Source organism: Schistocerca americana, chromosome 10, assembly GCF_021461395.2.
Source record: "Schistocerca americana isolate TAMUIC-IGC-003095 chromosome 10, iqSchAmer2.1, whole genome shotgun sequence".
NCBI lineage: Eukaryota > Metazoa > Arthropoda > Insecta > Orthoptera > Acrididae > Schistocerca > Schistocerca americana.
In genome coordinates, this window is record NC_060128.1 from 55,002,849 (window position 1) to 55,024,574 (window position 21,726).

The 21,726-nt window shown below is 49.2% G+C and overlaps 1 protein-coding gene across 2 annotated transcripts in view; it reads left to right on the forward strand.

Annotated features, from left to right (window-relative positions):
• The window catches only part of LOC124552230 (protein Lilipod), a 370,834-nt gene that overhangs the window by 329,959 nt on the left and 19,149 nt on the right, over positions 1 to 21,726 (forward strand). The window contains exons 11-12 of one of the 2 annotated variants that reach the window (XM_047126502.1): positions 1,594 to 1,689; positions 2,544 to 2,679. In XM_047126502.1, the coding sequence (XP_046982458.1) occupies positions 1,594 to 1,689; positions 2,544 to 2,649 (202 nt within the window). In that variant the 3' untranslated portion in view covers positions 2,650 to 2,679. The remainder of the gene's footprint in view (positions 1 to 1,593; positions 1,690 to 2,543; positions 2,680 to 21,726) is intronic. The other variant, XM_047126503.1, reaches the window with a different exon arrangement.

Sequence of the window (21,726 nt, forward strand, 5' to 3'; positions counted from 1 at the left end):
CCTAGAGATGTTTAGGAGTGTGGAAATCTCACTTATAGACGTATGACACAAGTGAAACCCAATCACCTGACCACATTCAAAGTCCACGAGTTCTGCGGAGAGCCCCATTCTGCTCTCTCACGATGTCCAATGACTACTGGCGTTGCTGATATGGAGTACCTGGCAGTAGGTTGCAGCACAATGCACCTAATATAAAAAACATATGTTCTTGGGGGCGTATGGATACTTTTGATCACATAGTGTACATGTTGAATAATACTTCCAATAAACTAGTTACTTTGAAATATATACTGATAAATTTTCAGAATTATAGCTTGGGTGAGAATTTGGAGGTATAATAATTTACAGTGTTTAAATGATTAATGGAAAATCTCATATAAAGATGTGAAACAAATACTAACAAAGAGATAGAGGGGCTGGCCAGTACTTACCTCAGCTCAGTACAGCCGATAGATACACATAAAACAGAACCGAAAATTTACGTTCCTAGCTTTCAGGACAAATGTTCCTTCATCGGGGAGGAGAGTGGGGAAAGAAAGGGAAGAAGGGAAAGGAGATTCAGTTACTCACAACCCAGGTTATGAAGCAGCCAAATTTGGCTTCCCTCTGACAACCATGCCTCCATCCTTGCTACCCTCCCTATTTTCCTTTCCCTGTTGCTTCATAACCTGGGTTGTGAGTAACTGAATCTCCTTTCCCTTCTTCCCTTTCTTTCCCCTCTCTCCTCCCCGATGAAGGAACATTTGTTCCGAAAACTAGGAACGTAAATTTTCGGTTCTGTTTTATGTGTATCTATCGGCTGTACTGAGCTGAGGTAAGTACTGGCCAGCCCCTCTATCTCTTTGTTAGTATTAATTTACAGTGTTTGTATTCTGTATGGAATGATACTCGTGTTAGGAGTGATATTACAGTAACTGTAGCTATTGCACATTGCCTTAATAGCCTTCATGTTGTTCCATTCACCCTCTTCACCATCCACCGTCCCTCATCTCAGTGGGACCGCAGTGCCAGAAAAATGTAGCCATCCACATTGTGTGTGTTTCTGTTAGCTCTGAGAAAGGACATTGTAGAAAAAGTTAGCAATGTTTCAGTCTTTCTTATGTGTCTTCCCCTGCTTGATACCACGACTGTATGGTGAGCGATTGCCCTTTTCATTTTATTTTCTGTTATTTTAATACATAAAAGAAGTTGGAAGCAGAATTTCATGTTGTGTGGTGTTTTGTAACTTACTTATTTTAATAATAATTAGAGGCAAGAAAATTACATTGATCCTTGCTCTTTCTTAACTGCAAGAAATGATATAATTGTGCACCATTACAATTTCTGTGGTTATACATTACAGTTACTGGACACTATTTATGGCATGTTTCAACATATTCTTAAGTAACAGTTCTCTCTCTCTCTCTCTCTCTCTCTCTCTCTCTCTCTCTCTCTCTCTCTCTCTCTCTCTCTCTCTCTGTGTGTGTGTGTGTGTGTGTGTGTGTGTGTGTGTGTGTGTGTGTGTGTGTTTTTTGTAGCAAACATTTAATTTGTTTAACATTTACCGAGTTATACATTTATTAGACACATAAAGGTTTGCTTATTTTCTTCCAGTTGGGCGCATGTGTTTGAGCATGTGACAAGACCTTGTGCTTTAACTTTTGCATGCTGGGCTGAAATTGCAAAGAGTCTGGACGAAATCTCTCTCAGGTTGGGATTCTGTTGTCCTGTATCAGAGTTTCCATAGCTACAAACGACTTCTTTCTGCACAGAAGTAGAGTAGCTGATGTAGCATTGTTGCCTGCACGGTTAAGAGAGTAGCCAGAGTACGTGTAGTTAGCTGTTTATTAGCTAGTATATGCCGTACATTTGTACTCACAGTGGCTCGTTTGATAAGTGTCAGAACATTAATTTTGAACTTTGGAATTAATTGTGTGTTCATTTTGTAACAATTCTCTCAACCAGCAGCTGTCATGTAGTCACAGATGTTCGTTAAATTCAGCCTATCACCTATCTTCTATTTTCCATTGATGAAAATTACAATTTTCAAAAAAATATTTTTTGTTAGCGATGATCCGATACAATTGTAGAAAAAATTATTTGCTTTAGTCTAGTGTAGGTGGTTCGAAGTGATGCTCGAAGTTGGTTGAGAGTCGCCAAATGCTTTCATTATCAGACACCAAATGAGTATATTTTGGGAAATTATGTAATCTGTTTCAGTTCTCAGAGACATTTAGAATGCTAAAACCAGGACCAGAAAAGCATTGGTATCTGTAAGACAACGAACAAACAAAGAAAAATAATTGTTGCTGCCAGTTTCTGTGTAATGCTGCATTATATTTATTTTTAACTTCTTTTTGTGCTATAATTTGTTTTTGTTGCTCTCTCTCTCTCTCTCTCTCTCTCTCTCTGTCTGTCTGTCTGTCTGTCTGTCTGTGTGTGTGTGTGTGTGTGTGTGTGTGTGTGTGTTGCTGGTATTTGTGAGTGTGGTTTGAGAGTAATATATTGGCCTAGTGTTGTCTGTGATTGCCATGTGTTTCTATGACTGTTCTTCAAATTCTCAGGTTCTGCAGCTTGATTGGCATTTTTGAGAGTAACGAACCGTTGGCACACGAAAAGCACCGGATACGGACCACCTCTCTATCCGGCACAGGACTGAAGGAAGAGTAGCAGAGTAGAAACTGTACACTCAATATTGTGGTAAGTACACCAGTGTACCGAGCTCGTTGCATTGCTGAAGCACACACAGTTTACAATGTGTAAAAATTGACAGCTTTGCAGAAGCTATCCATATAGATGCTTGGCCCTTATATGGGAGCTGAATGTCAAAGCTGGATGAATTTCTGAAAACTAGCTAGAGTTTTCCTATGTGGCAGGTCCATTGGTAAAAGTGGTTCTCGTAACTATTTTGTTCGAGCTTGCAAACACGAAAATCCAAGTTGGAATATATAGAGTCTTACGTAAATGATATATTGCTAGTCAATTAAATTTTGGACATGCAGCTGCGCAAATAAAATTTCCTCCACTGATATTTTCGCCGCATATCGTCCGTCCATCTTCAGAGTGAGTCACGAGACTGACAACGAGATGCCACACGCAGCCTTATACGCTCCACCGCGGCGGTACTGCGCATGTGGGTCGCAGGTGCCGGTCGCCGGCAGAGAAATACGCAGCCGATGGCAGCTACTGGCGTGAAGATATAGATTTGTGTGTGTCGGTTTCCAATATAGCAATTACGAAGCACCGCCCACAGAGAAGCGATGTTTCCGAGAAAGAAAGGAGTGCGATACGAAAGCTGCGCGAGGATACTGGTACGGTCGTCCTGTGTGCTGACAGAGGTAATGCTGCTGTCCTTTTGCCTCGGGAAGTCTACGAGGAAAAGATGTCTGGTCTACTTAGTTCTGGTGCACACCGGAAGGTTGACAAAGATCCTACTGACGAGGTGACAATAAGGACAGCTGCCGTGCTGAACGCTTCATCACTACCGTAGGAAGTGATAAGAAGTTTAAAAGTCCGAGGTGGAGTACCACCGAGATTTTATGGTCTTCCTAAAGTTCACGAGATGGGTAAGGATGAGCGTCTAGAGGATTTGTCTGAGACCTGTAACGAGCACTATTGGTTCACCGACGTATTTTTCTGCCAAATATTTAGCTTCCTTATTAAAACCATTGGTAGGAAAATGTAGTCACCACATTCGTAATTCTATGTATTTTATTAAGAGACTTAGCAATGTCAGGCTAAATAGTACAGATGTGCTTGTTAGTTTTGACGTGTGGTGTCATTATACACTGAGGTACCTTTAAAGGAATCTCTATCTCTTATCGGCCAACATTTTGATAAGAACATTATGGCCTTATTTGAACGTGTGCTTTTATCATCTTATTTTCAATTTAATGGTGAATTTTATGAGCAAATTGATGGTGTTGCCATGGGAAGCCCCTTCTCCCCTCTGGTAGCTAATTTATTCGTGGAAGACTTCGAGGACAAGGCACTGGCCTCAGCAAGTTTTAAACCGACGCTCTTCTGGAGGTACGTGGACCGCACATAAGTGGTATGGGTGGAAGGATGAATTACATCGATTTCTTGAACATTTGAATTCGGTCCATTAAATTTACAATGGAAATAGAAAAGACAGTTGTCTCCCCTTTTTGGATGTTGTCGTTCGCCGTAAAGGTGATGGCACTTGAGGATGTGCCGTATATCGGAAACTGACACACACACACACACACACACACACACACACACACACACACACACACACACACACACAAATCTATATTTTCGTGCCGGTAGCTGCCATCACCCTTCACAGACCAAAGGTGTCCTTAAGACCTTAGTGCATTGGGCGCACTGTATATCCGATAAAGAGAATTTGCAAGAAGAGCTCATATACCTCGAGAGCATTTTTAAATCGAATGGATTTTCTCTGCAACAAATTCGTAGAGCACTCGATGCAAAACCTAAAATGCAGGTACGTGATGGGGAAGGAGATAGTAATTCCTTCAGATTTAGTCCGTTTTTGCCCTATTTGGGTGCTCTTTCCTCGAAGGTAGGCTGTATTCTTGAGAAACACTGTGTTAAGGTGATCTTCCGGCCCCTCACAAAGATTGCAGCTTTACTCGGCTCTGTGAAGGACGATTTACGGCTCCGTAAAATGGGTGTGTATCGGATTCCTTGCGGAAATTGTGAGAAGTCGTACATAAGTCAAACAACACGCACCATTCGTGGGAGGTGTGTGGAGCATCGAAGGTACACACGCTTATTACAGCCAGACAAGTCAGCTGTGGCCGAACATTGTATTGGTATAGGGCATTCCGTGAATTACGGTAATGTGAAGATTTTAACACCCACCTCTTCTTTTTGGGAATCTGTCTTCCAGGGAGCTGTAGATTAGCTAGTAATTTAATAAATAGAGATTTGGACAAAACTCGGAATCTGGCTCTCGGGTTAATTAAACTGCAGAGAAGTCGTCACGGTGTCACCGCCGCCGATCGTACATCGATAAGCGAATCGAATGTCTGTACGCCTTCGCCACAGGTGGCGCACGTGTAAGTGTATTTCTCTGCCACCGACCAGCACCTGTGACCCGCACGCGCAGTACCACCGCGGTGGAGCATATAAGGCCGCGTGTGGCATCTTGTCGTCCATCTCGTGACTCACTCTGAAGATGGACAGACGATACTCGGCCAAAATATCAGTAGAGGAAATTTTATTTGTGCACCTGCATGCCCGAAATTTAATCGATTATCCATTACGCTGCAATAAGTTGAAAATGCACATCGATATATTGCTACTTGCTGTAAAGATGAGATGTCTAGTTGCAGATAGGCACAACAGACAGACTGTTACACACACACATTCGTGCGTGTTCGTGCACACTCACTAAGTCTCACACATTTTAGCCTTTACACGATGGTCTCCTATAGGGTTTGACCTCCATTCTTCTAAATTTTCCCGAAGAGCAAGCCAATTGGGGAAGGGCGCCTTACATGGTGCATTGTGTCCATTATGCTCTGAGACCTCTCGCATCCTTCGGCAACGTGGATTTGCACTTCCGCTCATTGTGCAACGTCACCCTCGTCGGTCAGTTTTCCTCCATCCAATGTGCAGTATCGCTTTCTGCGCCGATGATAATCGTAGACTTGTTTGCTCATTTGCACCTGATATCCGGCACGGTAGCCAGTCCATTGTGGTGGGTCTGTCGTGTGCCCTGTCGGTTGTGGCCCCCTAACCACACAGGGATCGCTCTGCCGATGCCTGCACCGTTAACTCCCCATGTACGCCGAGAGTAGATGCCCGTCATCTCGGGGTGTCGGGACTCCCGGCAATGGCCGTCCTGCCGGGTGGTCTTTGCTGCAGCGGGGTGGCGCCCGTGGGGAGGCCCCCAGGTCGGAGTGGGTGGCATCGGGGCGGGTGACACATCGTGAAGCATAGTCCGTCATCTCTTGCCGGTGGTAGACGACCGGCAGTCTCTCGGCAATCGAGGTCAATTTCGGTGCGAAGAAATATGACCTCAAATCGTTCCCCTCCCTGGCCACACCGTGGGAGGAATGGCAGGCTAAGGATGGCAGCAAAGCTTATTTGCCCCAGTACCTCGTATGTAGAAGAGTCGTTCGGGAATGTTTCATGTCAATGAAGCCTCAGTTTTTTTTTTTTTTTTTTTTTTTTTGGAGCAGTTAGAGGACAAGTTTGGGGGGGTGGAGGGCTTGTCCAAAATGCACTCTGGGCCAGTCTCGATAAAAACGGCATCCTCGCCCAGTCGCGGGCATTGGTCGCCTGTGACGAGCTGGGGGATCTTTGTGTTTCCGTCACACCTTATCACTGACGTGGTGACCTACGCAATCTGTGGTAACTGGCGTGGCTCGCGGACGTGTTCGGTGAGTGCTCCGCTCGTTTTCACGTTTGCGGTGGGGAAAAGTGGTCGGAGTGCAGTGTGAGTTTCAGCGTGGATAGCTAAAGGTGTAATCTGTCACGTAACACATTAAAGACAGTTTGGAGACCGTAGTTAGACCGTGAGAGGTCTTTCTTTTCTGCGATAGTGAATGTATTCTCGTGTGGCGAGTTTGGTCGGCGGAACGGGTTGCAGTGACGTCGGACACAGACGGAGCTGACAGCGCGGATCGCAGCGGGCTGGCTGTGTGAGCCACAGCTGTTTGTTGTGTCAGGTGGGCAGAAGCAGCGGCTGACTCACCGGACGCCGTCTACGGAAAGCTGGCTGCATGTTCAGTCAACTGGCGTGTGGCTCTTATGTTGTGGCGTTACCGAGTAACAGCGTGGCAAACTGTGGAACAAGTCACAGATTGCACTGCGCTTAACAGAACTGTTGCGCTCGGTTGAGAGACAAACTACATACACAACGGATCCAGAATTTGAGAATCAGCTGCCGTACAGCAAATTTCGTCCAGTGTGCGCTCTCTTTGCCTCACTCTGTGAAGCATTTGGGACGTATGCATTGGCTTTTAACTAAGTAAGCTCCACGACCGCAAGTATACGTGGACACTGGAGCATACGACCTGGTTCACGCTGGTGGCAGCCACTGCTACTTTGAAAAATGCCGAACGCGCTCCCGGAATCAGTGTGAGCTACCCGTCAGTCGGAGGACGTCGAAACGGTGATGCGACTCCGACGAGCGGGAGCACGGTGGCAATAAGACGAATGGTATGTAGCGAAAAGTTAATACCCGAAAGAAAGAAAATGGAACTAAAATGATAAGCACTGCAGATGAGATCTTAGCGGAGTTCCAGAATGAACTAAAACAAAAAAGGGTGTCAACCACAATTACATCGCAGGTTAGAGACAAAATCTGGGCACTCGCAGTCGGTCAGGTGAGGCTTTATGGACAAAATGAGAGCTCAGAACTGAAAACGCCAGACTCGGAAAAGAACTAGCAGTTGCAAATGCACCAGATGCCCAGGAATGCGTTCAGTGCATGGAACAAGAAATAGCAGAACTCAAATCTGAAAATCAGAGATTAAAGTCAGAAAATAAACCTCTCTCACTCTCATTTGCAGCTCATTTCGACAAACAAAAGCTAAACGGTCCAGCACACTTTTCTTTAAATCAGAAACCAACCGAGATGCAAGAACCGTTAGAGAAACCATCACTAAAACAATTAACCCCAAGTGACACAAATTAAAAATAAAATCAATCAGGTCAACAGCAAACACCGTAATAATTGAAACAGATACACAAGTAGACAAGAAAAAGATAATAGAAAAAGCGGCACAGCTTAAGAGCTTAAGGACATTAGGTGTGAAGAAACCGAGAAGTTCAGACCCCTGCTGGCGGTGCACCATATTACAACATATTTAATTGACCAGGAATTCTTGGAAGAGCTCTACGAAATAAAACTGAGTGAACTCATTACTAAAGATAAGTTCGATAATGAAGTTAAAATAAAATTTAAAACAGGACCGAAGGGCAAAAGGACAGTAAACAATATTCTAGAAGTGTCAGCAAGAGTACGATTACTGCTGCTTCAAAAAGAAAGAGTTTTTATTCAATTTGAATCTTTGTACATCAGCGACTCTGTTGCTGTACAAAATGTTTTAATTGTCAGGGCTACGGTCACCCATTGAAGCATTGCGACCGAGAACTAGTATGTGGAAGATTTGCAAAACCGGGACACAAAAAGTCGGAATGCAGGCAGGAGAATCCGGTAGGTTGTATACCGTGCAAACACAGAAACAGAACATGCAGTAAGGCAGGGGGGCCAGACTGTCCTACATATAAACAGCTCTACAAAAGACAAATACAACGCACCAAATACGATGTCCCGGACAACATCCATTAATAAGAAGTGCTACTGTAACTGTCAGAAACCCAACCCCCTAACATACCCAGGAAGAGACTTAACTAATAACACGAACAGGCAAAGGTACAAATCGCCGTCGACTAGGACGAGAGGCTGGCGGCGAGTCAGTCGTTGCCTGGCGGCAACATGTGGGGATATTACAACCTCCAAATGCAGATACCGATACTAATGTAATGCCTCAGTTCTGGGAGACAATACGGTGTAGGTACTACAGCATTACCACTTATATAGACAATATGTGCATACGAGGTGCAATAGAATATGAGGTCGACAGGCACCTGAAAAATCACATGTTTGATCGGGCCACCTCCCAGGCTGGTCTCCTTTTATGAGTTGAGAGACTGGAAGACGAAATACTGCGAAATAGTACAGAGAAATACGACGACGTCCTCGAACGTCCTCAGAATGGAGGTGTCACTGAGTTCACGAGAAATCCAACACCACAGGCAAGTACAAACAAAGACAACTGCACACTACTCGCACAACAACTAGAATACGATACGACCAAATGTAGACCCTACGTTACACCAGTTCATTTTGTCTACAGGGGTAGCGCACACAGTCACTACTATAAACAAAGCAGTAAGGCAGCTGAACAGAAAGACACATCCTGCACCGGCAAAACACCGTACGCAAACACCCCAGAAACGGACATACGACAGTCACATTTTACGAACAAGTCCCCGGTAGAGAACAAAAACGAGAAGTCACTATCAGGGGAAATGTTCAGCGAAAACACATCAAACTCCATACTACCGGAAACCATAAAGCAAGAAAGACGTGCTGCACTACAAAATTACTTGAAATCGGAGCAACAAACAAACGAACAAACAAACAAACAGGCAAGATCACCAGCCAGATACAACCAAAGATCCCAAGCTGAATATCGTTAATTATGTAAACTAAGATAACTTAGACGTTAACCTATGGCTTAACAGACTAGTAAAGAAGGATATATTTCAAACAGCGCTTCGCTCTGTAATATGAACTAAGCATAAAAATGGGGATAAAATCTGCTTTCCAACTACAGAACAAACTGACAGTATGAACCTAAGAGTTGAAAATCTGCCAATGAACCCCAAAGATATATGTAAGCGTCTAGGGGAGGCATGTGCGTGAAGCGGAGAGGGCCTAAACCTAGAGAAACTATACCAGGATTTCGTGAGAGCGCACAGACGTGTGTTTCTCGATTTTAAAGAAACCCCACCCGAGTGTTTTTCCTTCACTAGATATTCCTTCTGAAGGTAATACAACTAAATTGCCAGGGCAGTACCATAGTAAATGTGGAACTAGGTAGGCTCTTAGAAGAAGGTTGTACCGAGACCTTCTAATCTGAAATAGATAGAAATGGCATTACTAACCAACATGCTACTAAGACTCTATTACTCGTCCAAATACAGCATATCACTTCCTTCTATATGCTCATTGTGCTACATTTTCTTCTTTTTTTATTTTTCTTTGACATTTGCATTGTATAAATTATAGTCTCATCAACTAGGTAGTAACAAATTATATGGAACCATTTTAACAATTGTTAAGCATTCAATTCGCTGTAACCTCATGGAAATCTTAATATGTTATGTTCTTTATATTATGTTCTTTATATTATTAAAAAAAACATTAACAACTGTATACCAATAAGACTGTAACATTGAGAAGTCTTTGCTATTAGATTCAGAAGCATCCAACCCACCTTACATTTCAAGGCGGTGGGTTACTCTGTACTGTTAATGAAATAAATAAATAAATGAAACAAATAACCCAATAAGAGCTTAAACATGGTCCAGGGTATTATATTCCACAGGGACCATCTTTTACAGTCTGATGACAAGCTGCACACCAACTTAGAGTGCTGAGGTGTTCATTTCGTTTGGAGCGTCCGTCGGGGTCCGAGGGATAAACTGGTTGCCACCGGTGCCTTCATCTCAGCATTCGAGGGTGGCACTTTACCTGAAAAGGTCAGGGTGACGGTTTACTGCTGTAATGTGAAACCGTATATCCCTCCCCCAATGTGGTGCTTTAAGTGCCGGACATTCGGGCATATGTCTTCCTGCTCTACATCCGGCATCACCTGCCGAGATTGTGGACATCCGTCCCATCCCACTACTCCACGTGTTCCGCCTCCCACCTGTGTCAATTGCGGAGAGCAACACTCGCGTCGCTCACCGGACTGTGGGATTTTACAGAAAGAGAGGAAAATAATGGAATGCGAGACCCCGGACCAACTGCCCTACACTGAGGCTAAGAAAAATAAGAGGGGCTACATCATGTGCGTACGACATCCAACTACGCCACCACGACGACGACAGTTCCAGCTCCTTCCGTTCCGCCCGTTCCTGTCGGCTCTGGGAGCCGCAATACTACACCTGCCCCCTCGATGATGGGAGGCACTTCCCTCCCTGTTGCTTCAGCACCACCTACCTCGGGAGCATTGCCCCCCAAAACCATTGGGGACGTCAGTCCCCACTTCTCAGCCGGAGAAGCGTTAGTATCCTTCGGCTTCTCTCGCTAGGAAGGGGTCCCTGTGGTCCCTCCATTCCTGTGTTTCTACTAGTGGGAAAGAGGACACCTGCCAGTGGCTGAAGTGTCCAAAAGCAGCCGGTCGTAAGGCTTCACGATCCTTCTCAGTTCCGGCCAGACAAACCTGAGGATCGGCGAGAGAAATCCAAAAAGGAGACCCCCGAGAAGGAGGAAATCGTGGAGGCACCCGCACCGCCACTACCTACGAGCTCTGCATCTGAGGACGAGATGGAGATTCTGGTGTCCTCCGGGGACCTAGATCTCGCCGGGCCCTTGGACATGACGGATGTGGACTGTTCGGGCAGCGAGGTGGTGGTGGCAGGTGACCCTGAGGTGTAGACTGCCTCACTGAGCGTTTCGTGCCTTCCCTGCCTCACGATCGCATCACCCTCCAGTGGAATTGCTGTGGTTACTTCCTCCACACGGCTCAGCTAAGGCAACTGTTAAGCTTTACACCTGCTTTCTGCATTGCCCTCCAGGAAACCTGGTTCCCGGCAATGCGGACCCCTGCCCTCTATGGTTATAGGGGATATTACAAGAACTGTAGTGAATACATTAGTGTGTCGGGTGGAGTTTGCGTCTGTGTCCTGAACTTGCTGTGTAGTAAACCTGTTCCCCTTCAAACCCTTTTGAAGCTGTGGCAGTCAGGATGATGACGACGCAGAAAATAACTGACTGTAACGTATATCTCCCTCCGGATGGTGTGGTACCCCTGAATGTCTTGGCTGCAGTGATTTATCAACTCCGTAAACCTTTCCTACTTTTGGGATATTATAACACCCGTAACTCCTTGTGGGTTTGCACCGTGTGCTTACTGGCCGAGGTAGAGATGTCAAAACTTTACTGTCTCAGCTCGACATCTGGCTTTTACGTACTGGGGCCCGACCAATTTCGGAGTGCCTTGCGGTAGTTTTTTGGCCATTGATTTATCACTTTGCAACCCGAGACTTCTCCCATCTGTCCACTGGAGAGCCCGTGATGACTTGGGTGGTAGTGACCACTTCCCCATCTTCCCGTCACTTCCCCAGTGTCATGCCCACAGACGCCTACCCAGATGGGCTTTAAACTAGGCAGACTGGGAAGCGTTCATCTCTGCTGTCACCGTTGAATCTCTCCCATGCGGTACCATCGATGTGGTGGTTGAACGGGTCACTAGAACTATTCTTTCTGTGGCAGATCGCTCGTTCCTTAGGATGCCCCCGGCGATAATCATTTTCTCGGTGGTCGGCAGAAATTGCCGAGGCCACTAAAGAGGACAGGTGGGCTCTATGACGACATAAGTGGCACCCTTCCCTCGAGCACCTAATAGATTTTAAACGGCTCTGTGCCCGTGTACGCCAGCTTATAAAAAGGCGGAAGGAGGAATGTCGGGAGAGGTATGTCTCAACCGTCGGGTACTGTACGTCATCTCCCAGAGTCTGGGCGATCGGACGTGTTTTTGGGTACCGGACCCCGACAAGTGCCCTGGCGTTAACATCGGTGGCACGTCGTATACCGACGCAAACGCGATTGCCGAACACTGTGCTCGAGTGTCTGCATCGACGAATTACCCCCCGGCCTTTCGCACCCTCGAACGGAGGACGGAAGGGGAGGTCCTGTCATTCACTATGTGCCACAGTGAACCTTGTAACGTCCCATTTACAGAGTGGGAGCTCCTCAGTGCCCTTGCCCATTGCCCCCACACAGCTCCCGGACCAGATCGGATCCACAGTCAGATGATTAAACATCTCTCGTCCGACTACAGGCGACATCTCCTCGTCACCTTCAACCGGACGTGGTGCGACAGCGTCTTTCCGTCGCAATGGCGGCAGAGCACCATCATTCCCGTGCTCGAACCTGATAAAAATCCACTTCGTGTGGATAGCTATCGGCCCATCGGCCTGACCAGTGTTCTGTGTAAGCTGCCGGAACGTATGGTGAGCCGGCAGATGTGTCGGGCCCTGGAGTCACGTGGCCTACTGGCTCCGTGCCAGGGAAGTTTCCGCCAGGGTCCCTCTACCACTGATAATCTCGTGTCCCTCGAGTCTGCCATCTGAACAGCCTTTTCCAGACAGCAACACCTGGTTGCCATCTCTTTTGATGTACGAAAAGCTTACGACACGACCTGGCGACATCGTATCCTAGCCACGTTGTACGAGTGGGGTCTCCGGGACCCGTTCCTGATTTTTATCCAAAATTTCCTGTCACTCCATACTTTCCGTGTCCAATTTGGTGCCTCGCATAGTGCCGCCCCCTCCCCAATAAACAGCAGAATGGAGTCCTGCTGGGCTCTGTATTGAGTGTATCTCTATTTTTAGTGGCCATTAACAATCTAGCAGCAGCTGTCGAGCCCTCCGTCTCACCTTCTCTGTATGCAGACGACTTCTGCATTTTGTACTACTTGTCCAGTACTGGTGTTGCCGAGTGGCGCCTACAGGGAGCTTTAAGCTGCAAGTCATGTGTTATGCACTTCTGTCGGCATCGTACCGTTCGTCCGGAACCAGAACTTTACCTTAATGGCTATCCAGTCACTGTAGTGGAGACTTACCGATTATCGGGACCGGTTTTCGATGCACGATCGGCTCGGCTCCCTCGCCTTTGTCAGCTTAAGCGGAAGTGCTGGCAGCACCCTCCGCTGCCTGAGAAACACCATCTGGGGTGCAGATCACTCTACACTGCTGCAGCTCTCCCACCTCGACTATGGGGGTGTGATTTGTGGTTCGGCGGCGCCCTCGGCGTTGCATTTACTCGACCCAGTGCACCACTGCAGAGTTTGACTAGCGACAGGAGCTTTTAGGGCGAGTCCGGTGACCGGCATACTGGTGGAGGCTGGAGTCCCTCCATTGAAGGTCAGATGTGCACAGCTGCAGGCCAGTCACATTGCACACATTGATAGTTCCCCTGAGCATCCTAATTACAATCTCTTTTTTCCCAACCATGGCAGTTCATCTCCCGAATCGGCGGCCAACGTCAGGGCTTAAGATTTCGGTTCGCATCCTTTCCCTTCTGTCTGAACTGGAGACCTTCCCTTTACCACCTCTACTCCAGGTCCATTCACGTACACCTCCACGGTGTAAACCTAGGGTGATGCTTCACTCGGCCCTTCCACGTCGCGCTAAGGCCTCGGTTAACCCTGTGGCTCTCCGCTGTCACTTCCTCTCGATTCTCGACACGTACGGAGGCCGTGAAGTGGTTTACACGAACCGCTCGACGGCTGACGGTCGTGTCGGCTTTGCGTGTATTCGTGGAGGACATCTCGAACGGCACTGCTTGCCAGATGGCTACAGTGTTTGCACTGCAGAGCTTGCGGCCATATTTCGTGCTCTCGAGGACATCCGCTCGTGCCCCGGTGAGTCATTTCTCCTTTGGTAGTAACCACCCAGTAGTCCATCTGTGTCTCGGAACAGTCCAGTCGTCCACCGGTGTTTGTCTGGACACCGGGTCACGTCGGAATTCCGGGAAATGAACTTGCCGACAGGTTGGCAGTCGGGCTACACGGCAACCGCTTCTGGAGGTCGGCACGCCCGTGACTGACTCGTGTTCATTATTACGCCATGAGGTTTTTCAGCTTTGGAAGATGTAATGGCACAATCTCAGTACACACGACAAACTGCGTGCCGTTAGGGAGACTACGAATGTGTGGAAGTCCTCGAAGAGAGACTCTCTCACAGGCACTCTTTGGTTCTCTGCCGGCTCAGTATCGGTCACGCTTCGGCTCCGTATTGGTCGTGCTCGGGCAACCCACGGCTGCCTCCTGCACCGCGAAGCCCCGTCTCGGTGTCGGTGCGGCGCCCGTTTGACAGTGGCCCGTATTCTGGTGCACTGTCCTACTTTGAGTGCCCTGGGACGACATCATCATTTACTGGACTTGTTACAGCTAATTTTATCTGACACCTCATCGGCTGATTTAGTTTTACATTTCATTCGTGAGGGTGGGTTTTATCATTTGATCTGAGTTTTAGTGCATGTTCTTTGTTCCCCCCTGCGGGTTCGGGGGTTAGAATAGGCCCGCGGTATTCCTGCCTGTCGTAAGAGGCGACTAAAAGGAGTCTCAAACGTTTCGGCCTTATGTGATGGTCCCCTGTCGGGTTTGACCTCCATATCTCAAAATTTTTCCGAAGAGCGAGCCGATTGGGGAAGGGCGCCTTACTTGGTGCATTGTGTCCGTGTTGTGTTGAGAACTTTCGCCATCTTATTCGTCGTTGCATTGCAGTCTTGCCCGCTCTCCATCTCTTGGGCATCGATGCGCCCCTGCGTGCACTTTCTGCCAAGCACTGTGCGGGGCCATTTTCTGCACTGACGACGCCCATGGACCACATGTCACCTAACATCCAGCACGGTAGCCAGTCCGTTGTGGTGGGGCCGCCATGTACCCTCTCGGTTGTAGCCCCCTGACAACACAGGGATCGCTCTACTGATGCCTGCGCCGTTCACTCCCCACGTATGCCAAGGAGTAGATGCCCATCTCCCTGGGGCATCGGGACTCCCGGCAATGGCCATCCTGCCAGGTGGCCCTTGCTGTGGCTGGGTGGCGCCCGTGGGGAGGGCCCTTGGTCGGAGTAGGTGGCATCAGGGCGGATGACCCGCAATGAAGCGTGGTACATCATCTCTCGCTGGCGGCCAGCCGCCAGCAGTCTCTAAGCGTTCTCGGGCTCAATTTAATGCTCAGAAGTACCATCCGAAAACGTTCCCCTCCCTGGCCACGCCGTGGGAAGAGCGTAAGTCTCAGGATGGAGGTAACAGTTATTCGCCCCGATTCTTAGTTTGCACGAGAGCTGATGGGGAGTCTTTTCTCTCCACAAAGCCTCAGTTCTTCGTCGAGCATTTAGAGGACAAGTTTGGGGAGGTGGAGGGCTTGTCTAAAATGCGCTCTGGGTCAGTACTGATACAAACGGCATCCTCCGCCCAGTCCCGCAGGTTACTTGCTTGTGACAAGTTGGGGGATGTTAACGTTTCTATTACACCACATAAGTGTTTAAATATGGTCCAGGGTGTTGTTTTCCATAGGGACCTCCTTTTGCAGTCTGATGACGAGCTGCGCGCCAACTTAGAACGTAGAGGTGTTCATTTCGTCCGGCGCGTTCATCGCGGTCCGAGGGACAATCAGGTTGCTACCGGTGCCTTCATCTTGGCCTTCGAGGGTGATACGTTACCGGAAAAGGTCAAGGTGATGGTCTACCGATGTGACGTCAAGCCCTATATCCCTCCCCCGATGCGGTGCTTCAAGTGCTGGAAGTTCGGCCATATGTCTTCCCGCTGCACTTCCAGCCTCACATGTCGCGATTGCGGACGCCCATCTCATCCCGATACTCCATGTGCCCCGCCTCCCATCTGCGTCAACTGCGGGGAGCACCATTCACCTTGCTCGCCTGACTGCAAAGTCTTTCAGAAAGAGCGCAAAATCATGGAATATAAGACCTTGGACCGGCTGACCTATACTGAGGCCAAACGGAAATATGACAGACTCCATCCTGTGAGAATGACATCTTCTTATGCAGCTGCTGCAACAACTGTGCTAGCTCCATCAGTTTCGAGACTTCCAGCCAGCTCGATAAGCAGTAAGACTCCTCCTGCCCCCTTGCCCGTGGGGGGCTCTACCCAACAGGTTGCTCCTGCACCACCTCCCTCAGGAGCAACCTCCTCCCACCCGTCGGGGACGTCCGTCCCCGCTTCTCAGCCGGAGAAGCGTCTAACTTCTTCGACTACTCTCGCCCGTAAGAGTTCCCTTGGGACCCTCCCTTCCCAGGGTTCCACCAGCGGGAAGGATGACGGCCACCAGTGGCATAAGTCCTCACCAGCGGCCGGGCGTAGGGCTTCACGATCCTCCTCTGTCCCGGAGACTGAATCGGTGAAGCCTTCCCAGCCGGTGAAACCCAAGGTTCAGCGAGAGAAGTCCAAGAGAAAGACCTCTAAGGCCAAAGAACTTGCGGTGGCAACCAACCCCACCGCACCTTTCGCGCTCTGCGTCTGAGGATGAAGTCGAGATTCTAGCGTCCGCTGAGGACCTTGATCTCGCTGGTCCCTCAGACGCCATGGATGCCTCTCGTACGGGTACTGAATCGGTGGCAGTGAGTGAACAAGCGGCGTAAATTGCCTTCCCAGTCCTTTCACGCCTTTCTCAGCCATGGACAATACCATCCTCCAGTGGAACTGCGGCGGTTTTTTCCACCATTTAGCTGAGCTCCGCCAACTTCTCAGCCTTCGCCCTTTCTTCTGCATTGCTCTCCAGGAAACTTGGTTTCCAGCGATGCGAACCCCCGCCCTCCGTGGCTATCGGGGTTATTACAAGAACCGAGCAGCTTATGAAAGGGTGTCTGGTGGCGTCTGCATATATGTCCTTCACACTCTGCACAGCGAGTCTGTCCCTCTCCAGACGCCTTTAGAGGCTGTCGCTGTACGCGTGTGGGCGCCACAGGCTGTTACCGTCTGCAGTCTTTACATTCCACCGGATGGTGATGTCTCGCAGCATGTCCTGGCTGCACTGGTCGCCCAATTGCCGCCACCTTTCTTGCTATTGGGCGACTTCAACGCCCATAACCCTCCGTCGAGGCGCCACCATTGAGCATTTTTTGGCACAGCTCGATCTTTCGCTTTAAAATGATGGTTCTTTCACACACTTCAGCGTGGCGCATGGCACGTACTCCGCCATTGACCTTTCGATCTGCAGCCCTAGCCTCTTACCGTCTGTCCAATGGAGTGTGCATGACGACCTGTGTGGTAGTGACCACTTTCCGATCTTTCTGTCACTGCCACGGCGTCACTCTTCTGGGCGCCGCAGCAGATGGGCTATGAATAAGGCTCACAGGGACTTGTTTTCCTCCACTGCCGCTATTGAGCCTCTCTCTAATGCGGTGGTTCACTCCATCACCACCGTCATCGTTACTGCCGCAGAATCTTCCTTTCCCCGTTCTTCTGGGTCCCTTCGGCAGCGGACTGTGCCTTGGTGGTCGCCTGAGATCGCGGAAGCGATTAAAGATGGCCGGCGGGCGCTCCAGCGTCACAAGCGACATCCCTGCATTGAACACCTCATCGCCTTCAAACGGCTGCGTGCTCGAGCCCGCCGCCTTATCCGCCAACGCAAGCAGGAGTGCTGGGAGCGGTATGTGGCCACCATTGGCCTCCATGTCACTCCATCGCAGGTCTGGGCCAAGATTCGACGCATCTATTGCTACCGAACCCCTGTCAGCGTCCCTGCGCTCTCACTGAATGGAGCAGTTTGTACTGACTCCGACGTCATTGCAAACCGCTTGGCAGAGCATTTTTCTATGAGTTCCGCTTCTGCGAGTTACCCCCTGGCCATCCGCTCCATTAAAGAGCGGATGGAACGTCGGAACCTTTCGTTTCGCACCCACCATCCTGAATCCTACAATGTTCCATTCAGTGAGTGGGAATTTCGCAGTGCCCTAGCCTCTTGCCCTGATACCGCTATTGGGCCAGATGGCATCCATTGTCAGATGCTGAAACACCTTTCAGTGGACTGCCAGCGACGGATCCTCGACCTTGACAACCGTATTTGGGTCGAGGGTGAGTTTCCGTCGCAATGGTGGGAAAGTATTGTTATCCCCACTCTGAAACGTGGCAAGAGCCCTTTGGAGGTGGACAGCTACCGTCCCATTAGCCTCACCAACGTTCTTTGCAAGTTGCTTGAACGGATGGTAAGCCGGCATTTGAGTTGGGTACTGGAGTCTCGGAGCCTTCTGGCTCCATCTCAGGGTGGGTTCCGTAAAGGCCGCTCCGCCGCCGACAATCTAGTGCGTCTGGAGTCGGCCATCCGTACTGCTTTTGCCCGCCGTCAGCACCTGGTCGCTGTCTTTTTCGACATGCGGAAGGCGTACGATAGGACATGGCGTCATCACATTCTTTCTACGCTTCATGGATGGGGTCTTCGGGGTCCTCTGCCGATTTTTATCCGCAATTTTCTGTCGTGTCGTACCTTCCGCGTGCAAGTCGCGGCCTCGTATAGTTCCTCCCACGTCCAGGAGAACGGTGTGCCACAGGGCTCTGTTTTAAGTGTCTGTTTTTAATAGCCATTAACGGGCTTGCTGCGGCCGTGGGAAATTCTGTCTCCGCTTCCCTGTATGCTGACGACTTCTGCCTTTATTACAGCTCTCCTGGCATTGCAGCTGTTGAACGTCAGCTCCAGGGCGCTATCCGTAAGGCGCAGTCTTGGGCTGTAGCGCATGGGTTTCAGTTTTCGGCAGCCAAGACCCGCGTTATGCATTTCTGCCGGCGCCGAACAGTCCATCCTGAGCCGCGGCTTTATCTTGCCGATGAACTCCTTGCTGTGGTGGAGACCCACAGGTTTTTGGGGGTGGTTTTCGATGCCCGGTTGACTTGGCTGCCTCATATCCGGCAGCTCAAACAGACGTGTTGGCGGCATCTCAATGCACTCCGATGTTTGAGCCACACCCGCTGGGGACCCGACCGCTCTACCCTGTTACGGCTCTACCAGGCGTTAATCCAGTCCCGTCTGGATTATGGGTGCCTGGCATATGGCTCAGCATCCCCGTCTGCGTTGCGGGTGCTGGACCCAATTCTCCACAGCGGGATACGCCTTGCCACTGGTGCTTTCCGCACCAGCCCTGTGGACAGCTTACTCGTGGAGGCAGGTGTCCCTCCACTGCGGTTCCGACGCCAACGTTTGCTGGCCGCTTATGCTGCCCATGTTCTAAGCTCGCCCGGGCATCCTCACTATCGTCTCCTGTTCCCGCAGTCGGTCGTCCATCTGCCGGAACGTCGGCCCCGGTCGGGTTGTCCGATCGCCATACACGTCAAGGAGCTTCTCTCCGGGCTTGGGCTTGTCCCTGTTCCGCCTCTTTTCCGGGCACCTCTGCGTACACCCCCGTGGTGCGTTCCTCGCCCTTGCCTTCGGCTAGACTTGGCACAGGGCTCGAAGGACTCAGTCCCTCCAGAGGCCTTCCGCCGCCGCTTTTATTCCATCCTGGCCACGTATCAGGGCTCTGGCATTGTTTACACCGACGGCTCGATGGTTGCTGGTCGAGTCGGTTATGCGCTCACTCTAGGGGACCATTCCGAACAACGTTCCTTGCCGGCTGGCTGCAGCGTTTACACTGCTGAGCTGGTCACCATCTTTCGAGCCCTAGAATATATCCGCTCCTGCTCAGGTGAGTCCTTAGTTATCTGTAGCGATTCCCTGAGCAGTTTACGAGCACTCGACCAGTGTTTTCCTCGTTCCCGTCTGGTGATGGCTATCCATGAGTCCCTGCATACTCTTGCGCGTTGCGGCTGCTCTGCGGTCTTCGTGTGGACCCCAGGCCATGTTGGGATCCCCGGCAACGAGAATGTTGACCGGCTGGCGAAAGAGGCGACTAGTGCACCATCTCTGGACGTTGGCCTCCCGGAGACAGATTTGCGAGCGTTCCTGTGCCGCAAAATTCTGGCCCTTTGGGACACTGAATGGCGCGGCCTACCTTCACGCAACAAACTTCGGGCCATCAAGGGAGCTACCGGTGTGTGGCGCTCCTCCTTGCGGGTCTCTCGCAAGGAGTCTGTTGTCCTCTGCCGGCTGCGCATTGGGCACACTCGGCTTACGCACGGCCACTTATTGCGCCATGAGGACGCGCCTCTATGTCGCTGCGGCTCCGTTTTATCCGTGGTTCATGTTTTATTGGAGTGTCCGTTTTTAGCTGCGCTCAGGCAGTCATTCGCACTGCCTGACTCGCTCCCTGCCCTTTTAGCAGATGACTCGGCTATGGCTGACTTAGTTTTACGTTTTATTTGGGCAGGGGGTTTTTATTCTTTAATCTGAGTGTTTCTGTTTTTATCTTATTGTTTTGTGTTGATTCTGGCCCTTGGTCTCCGGTTTTAAACTGATTTTTTAATGTGTTTCAAGTGGTTGGCTTTTCCTTTTTATTTCTATGGTCGGCCAACCATCGTCACACTCTGTGTGGTTTTAGTTCGTTTTGTCTTGTCTTTGTCTCAGTTTCTCTTGTTCTATATCGTCTGTGATCTCTTCTGTTCCTCGTTTTTATTCTCTGTGGGTGTTCTTTGTCTTTGGAAAAAGGGACCGATGACCATAGCAGTCTGGTCCCTTTAATCCCCCCAAACCAACCAACCATGTTCTTTGTCCCTTTGTATCCCCCACCGTAGTGCTTCTAAGGTGTAGGTTTAATGTGTTGCAGAGTGGCTGGCTTCTCCTTTTTATTCTCATGGTCAGCCAGCCATAATAATCTTCTTTCTCGTTTTAATCTCTTCTACCTGTTTCTTGCATTTATGGTTTTCATGTATCCTTTTGTCCATTTGTGTTTGTTGCTCTTCGGTCATTCTTGTGGTTTTTCCTTTCTTTTTGTTTTGTGTTGTAAGTCTTGTTTGTTTTATTCTCACCCTTGTGGCATTGTTTTATTTGGAACAAGGGACAGATGACAAGCAGTCTGGCCCCCCACCCCCCCCCCCTCCACCCCCCCTGTCTTTTTAAAGCAACACACACACACACACACACACACACACACACACACACACACACACAAAGTTCTGTGAGTAACATATTGACTTTTTCATGATATTATTGTTTGATCTTTGAAATGGATGCAGGGTTATTAATATGTACCTCCATACTGAAACTATAAGAAATGTAGAAAATATCTGCGTGTCAGAGGACGTGGTGCCTCTGCAGGTTTTTAACTCGCATTACAGGTGCTCGATACGGGCACCATTAATCAAGCGGCAAAAAATGTTGTGGTAATTAAACTCTTGCCGTACCAGTACGAAAACCTCACTGTGAATGACTACATGAATTATCCTTCCCTGGAACTGTTCCAAATTAATGTCAGTGGAGGCACGAACTTGTGATCTTTAACATAACCCTATAAGAAGCAACCACCCGGAGTTAAGTCAGGTGCTTGTGGAGGTGATTGAAGAAGAGGAGAGTCACAGTGAGAAACATGTCCGATTCGGTGCCGAGGCAGTTCGGCACC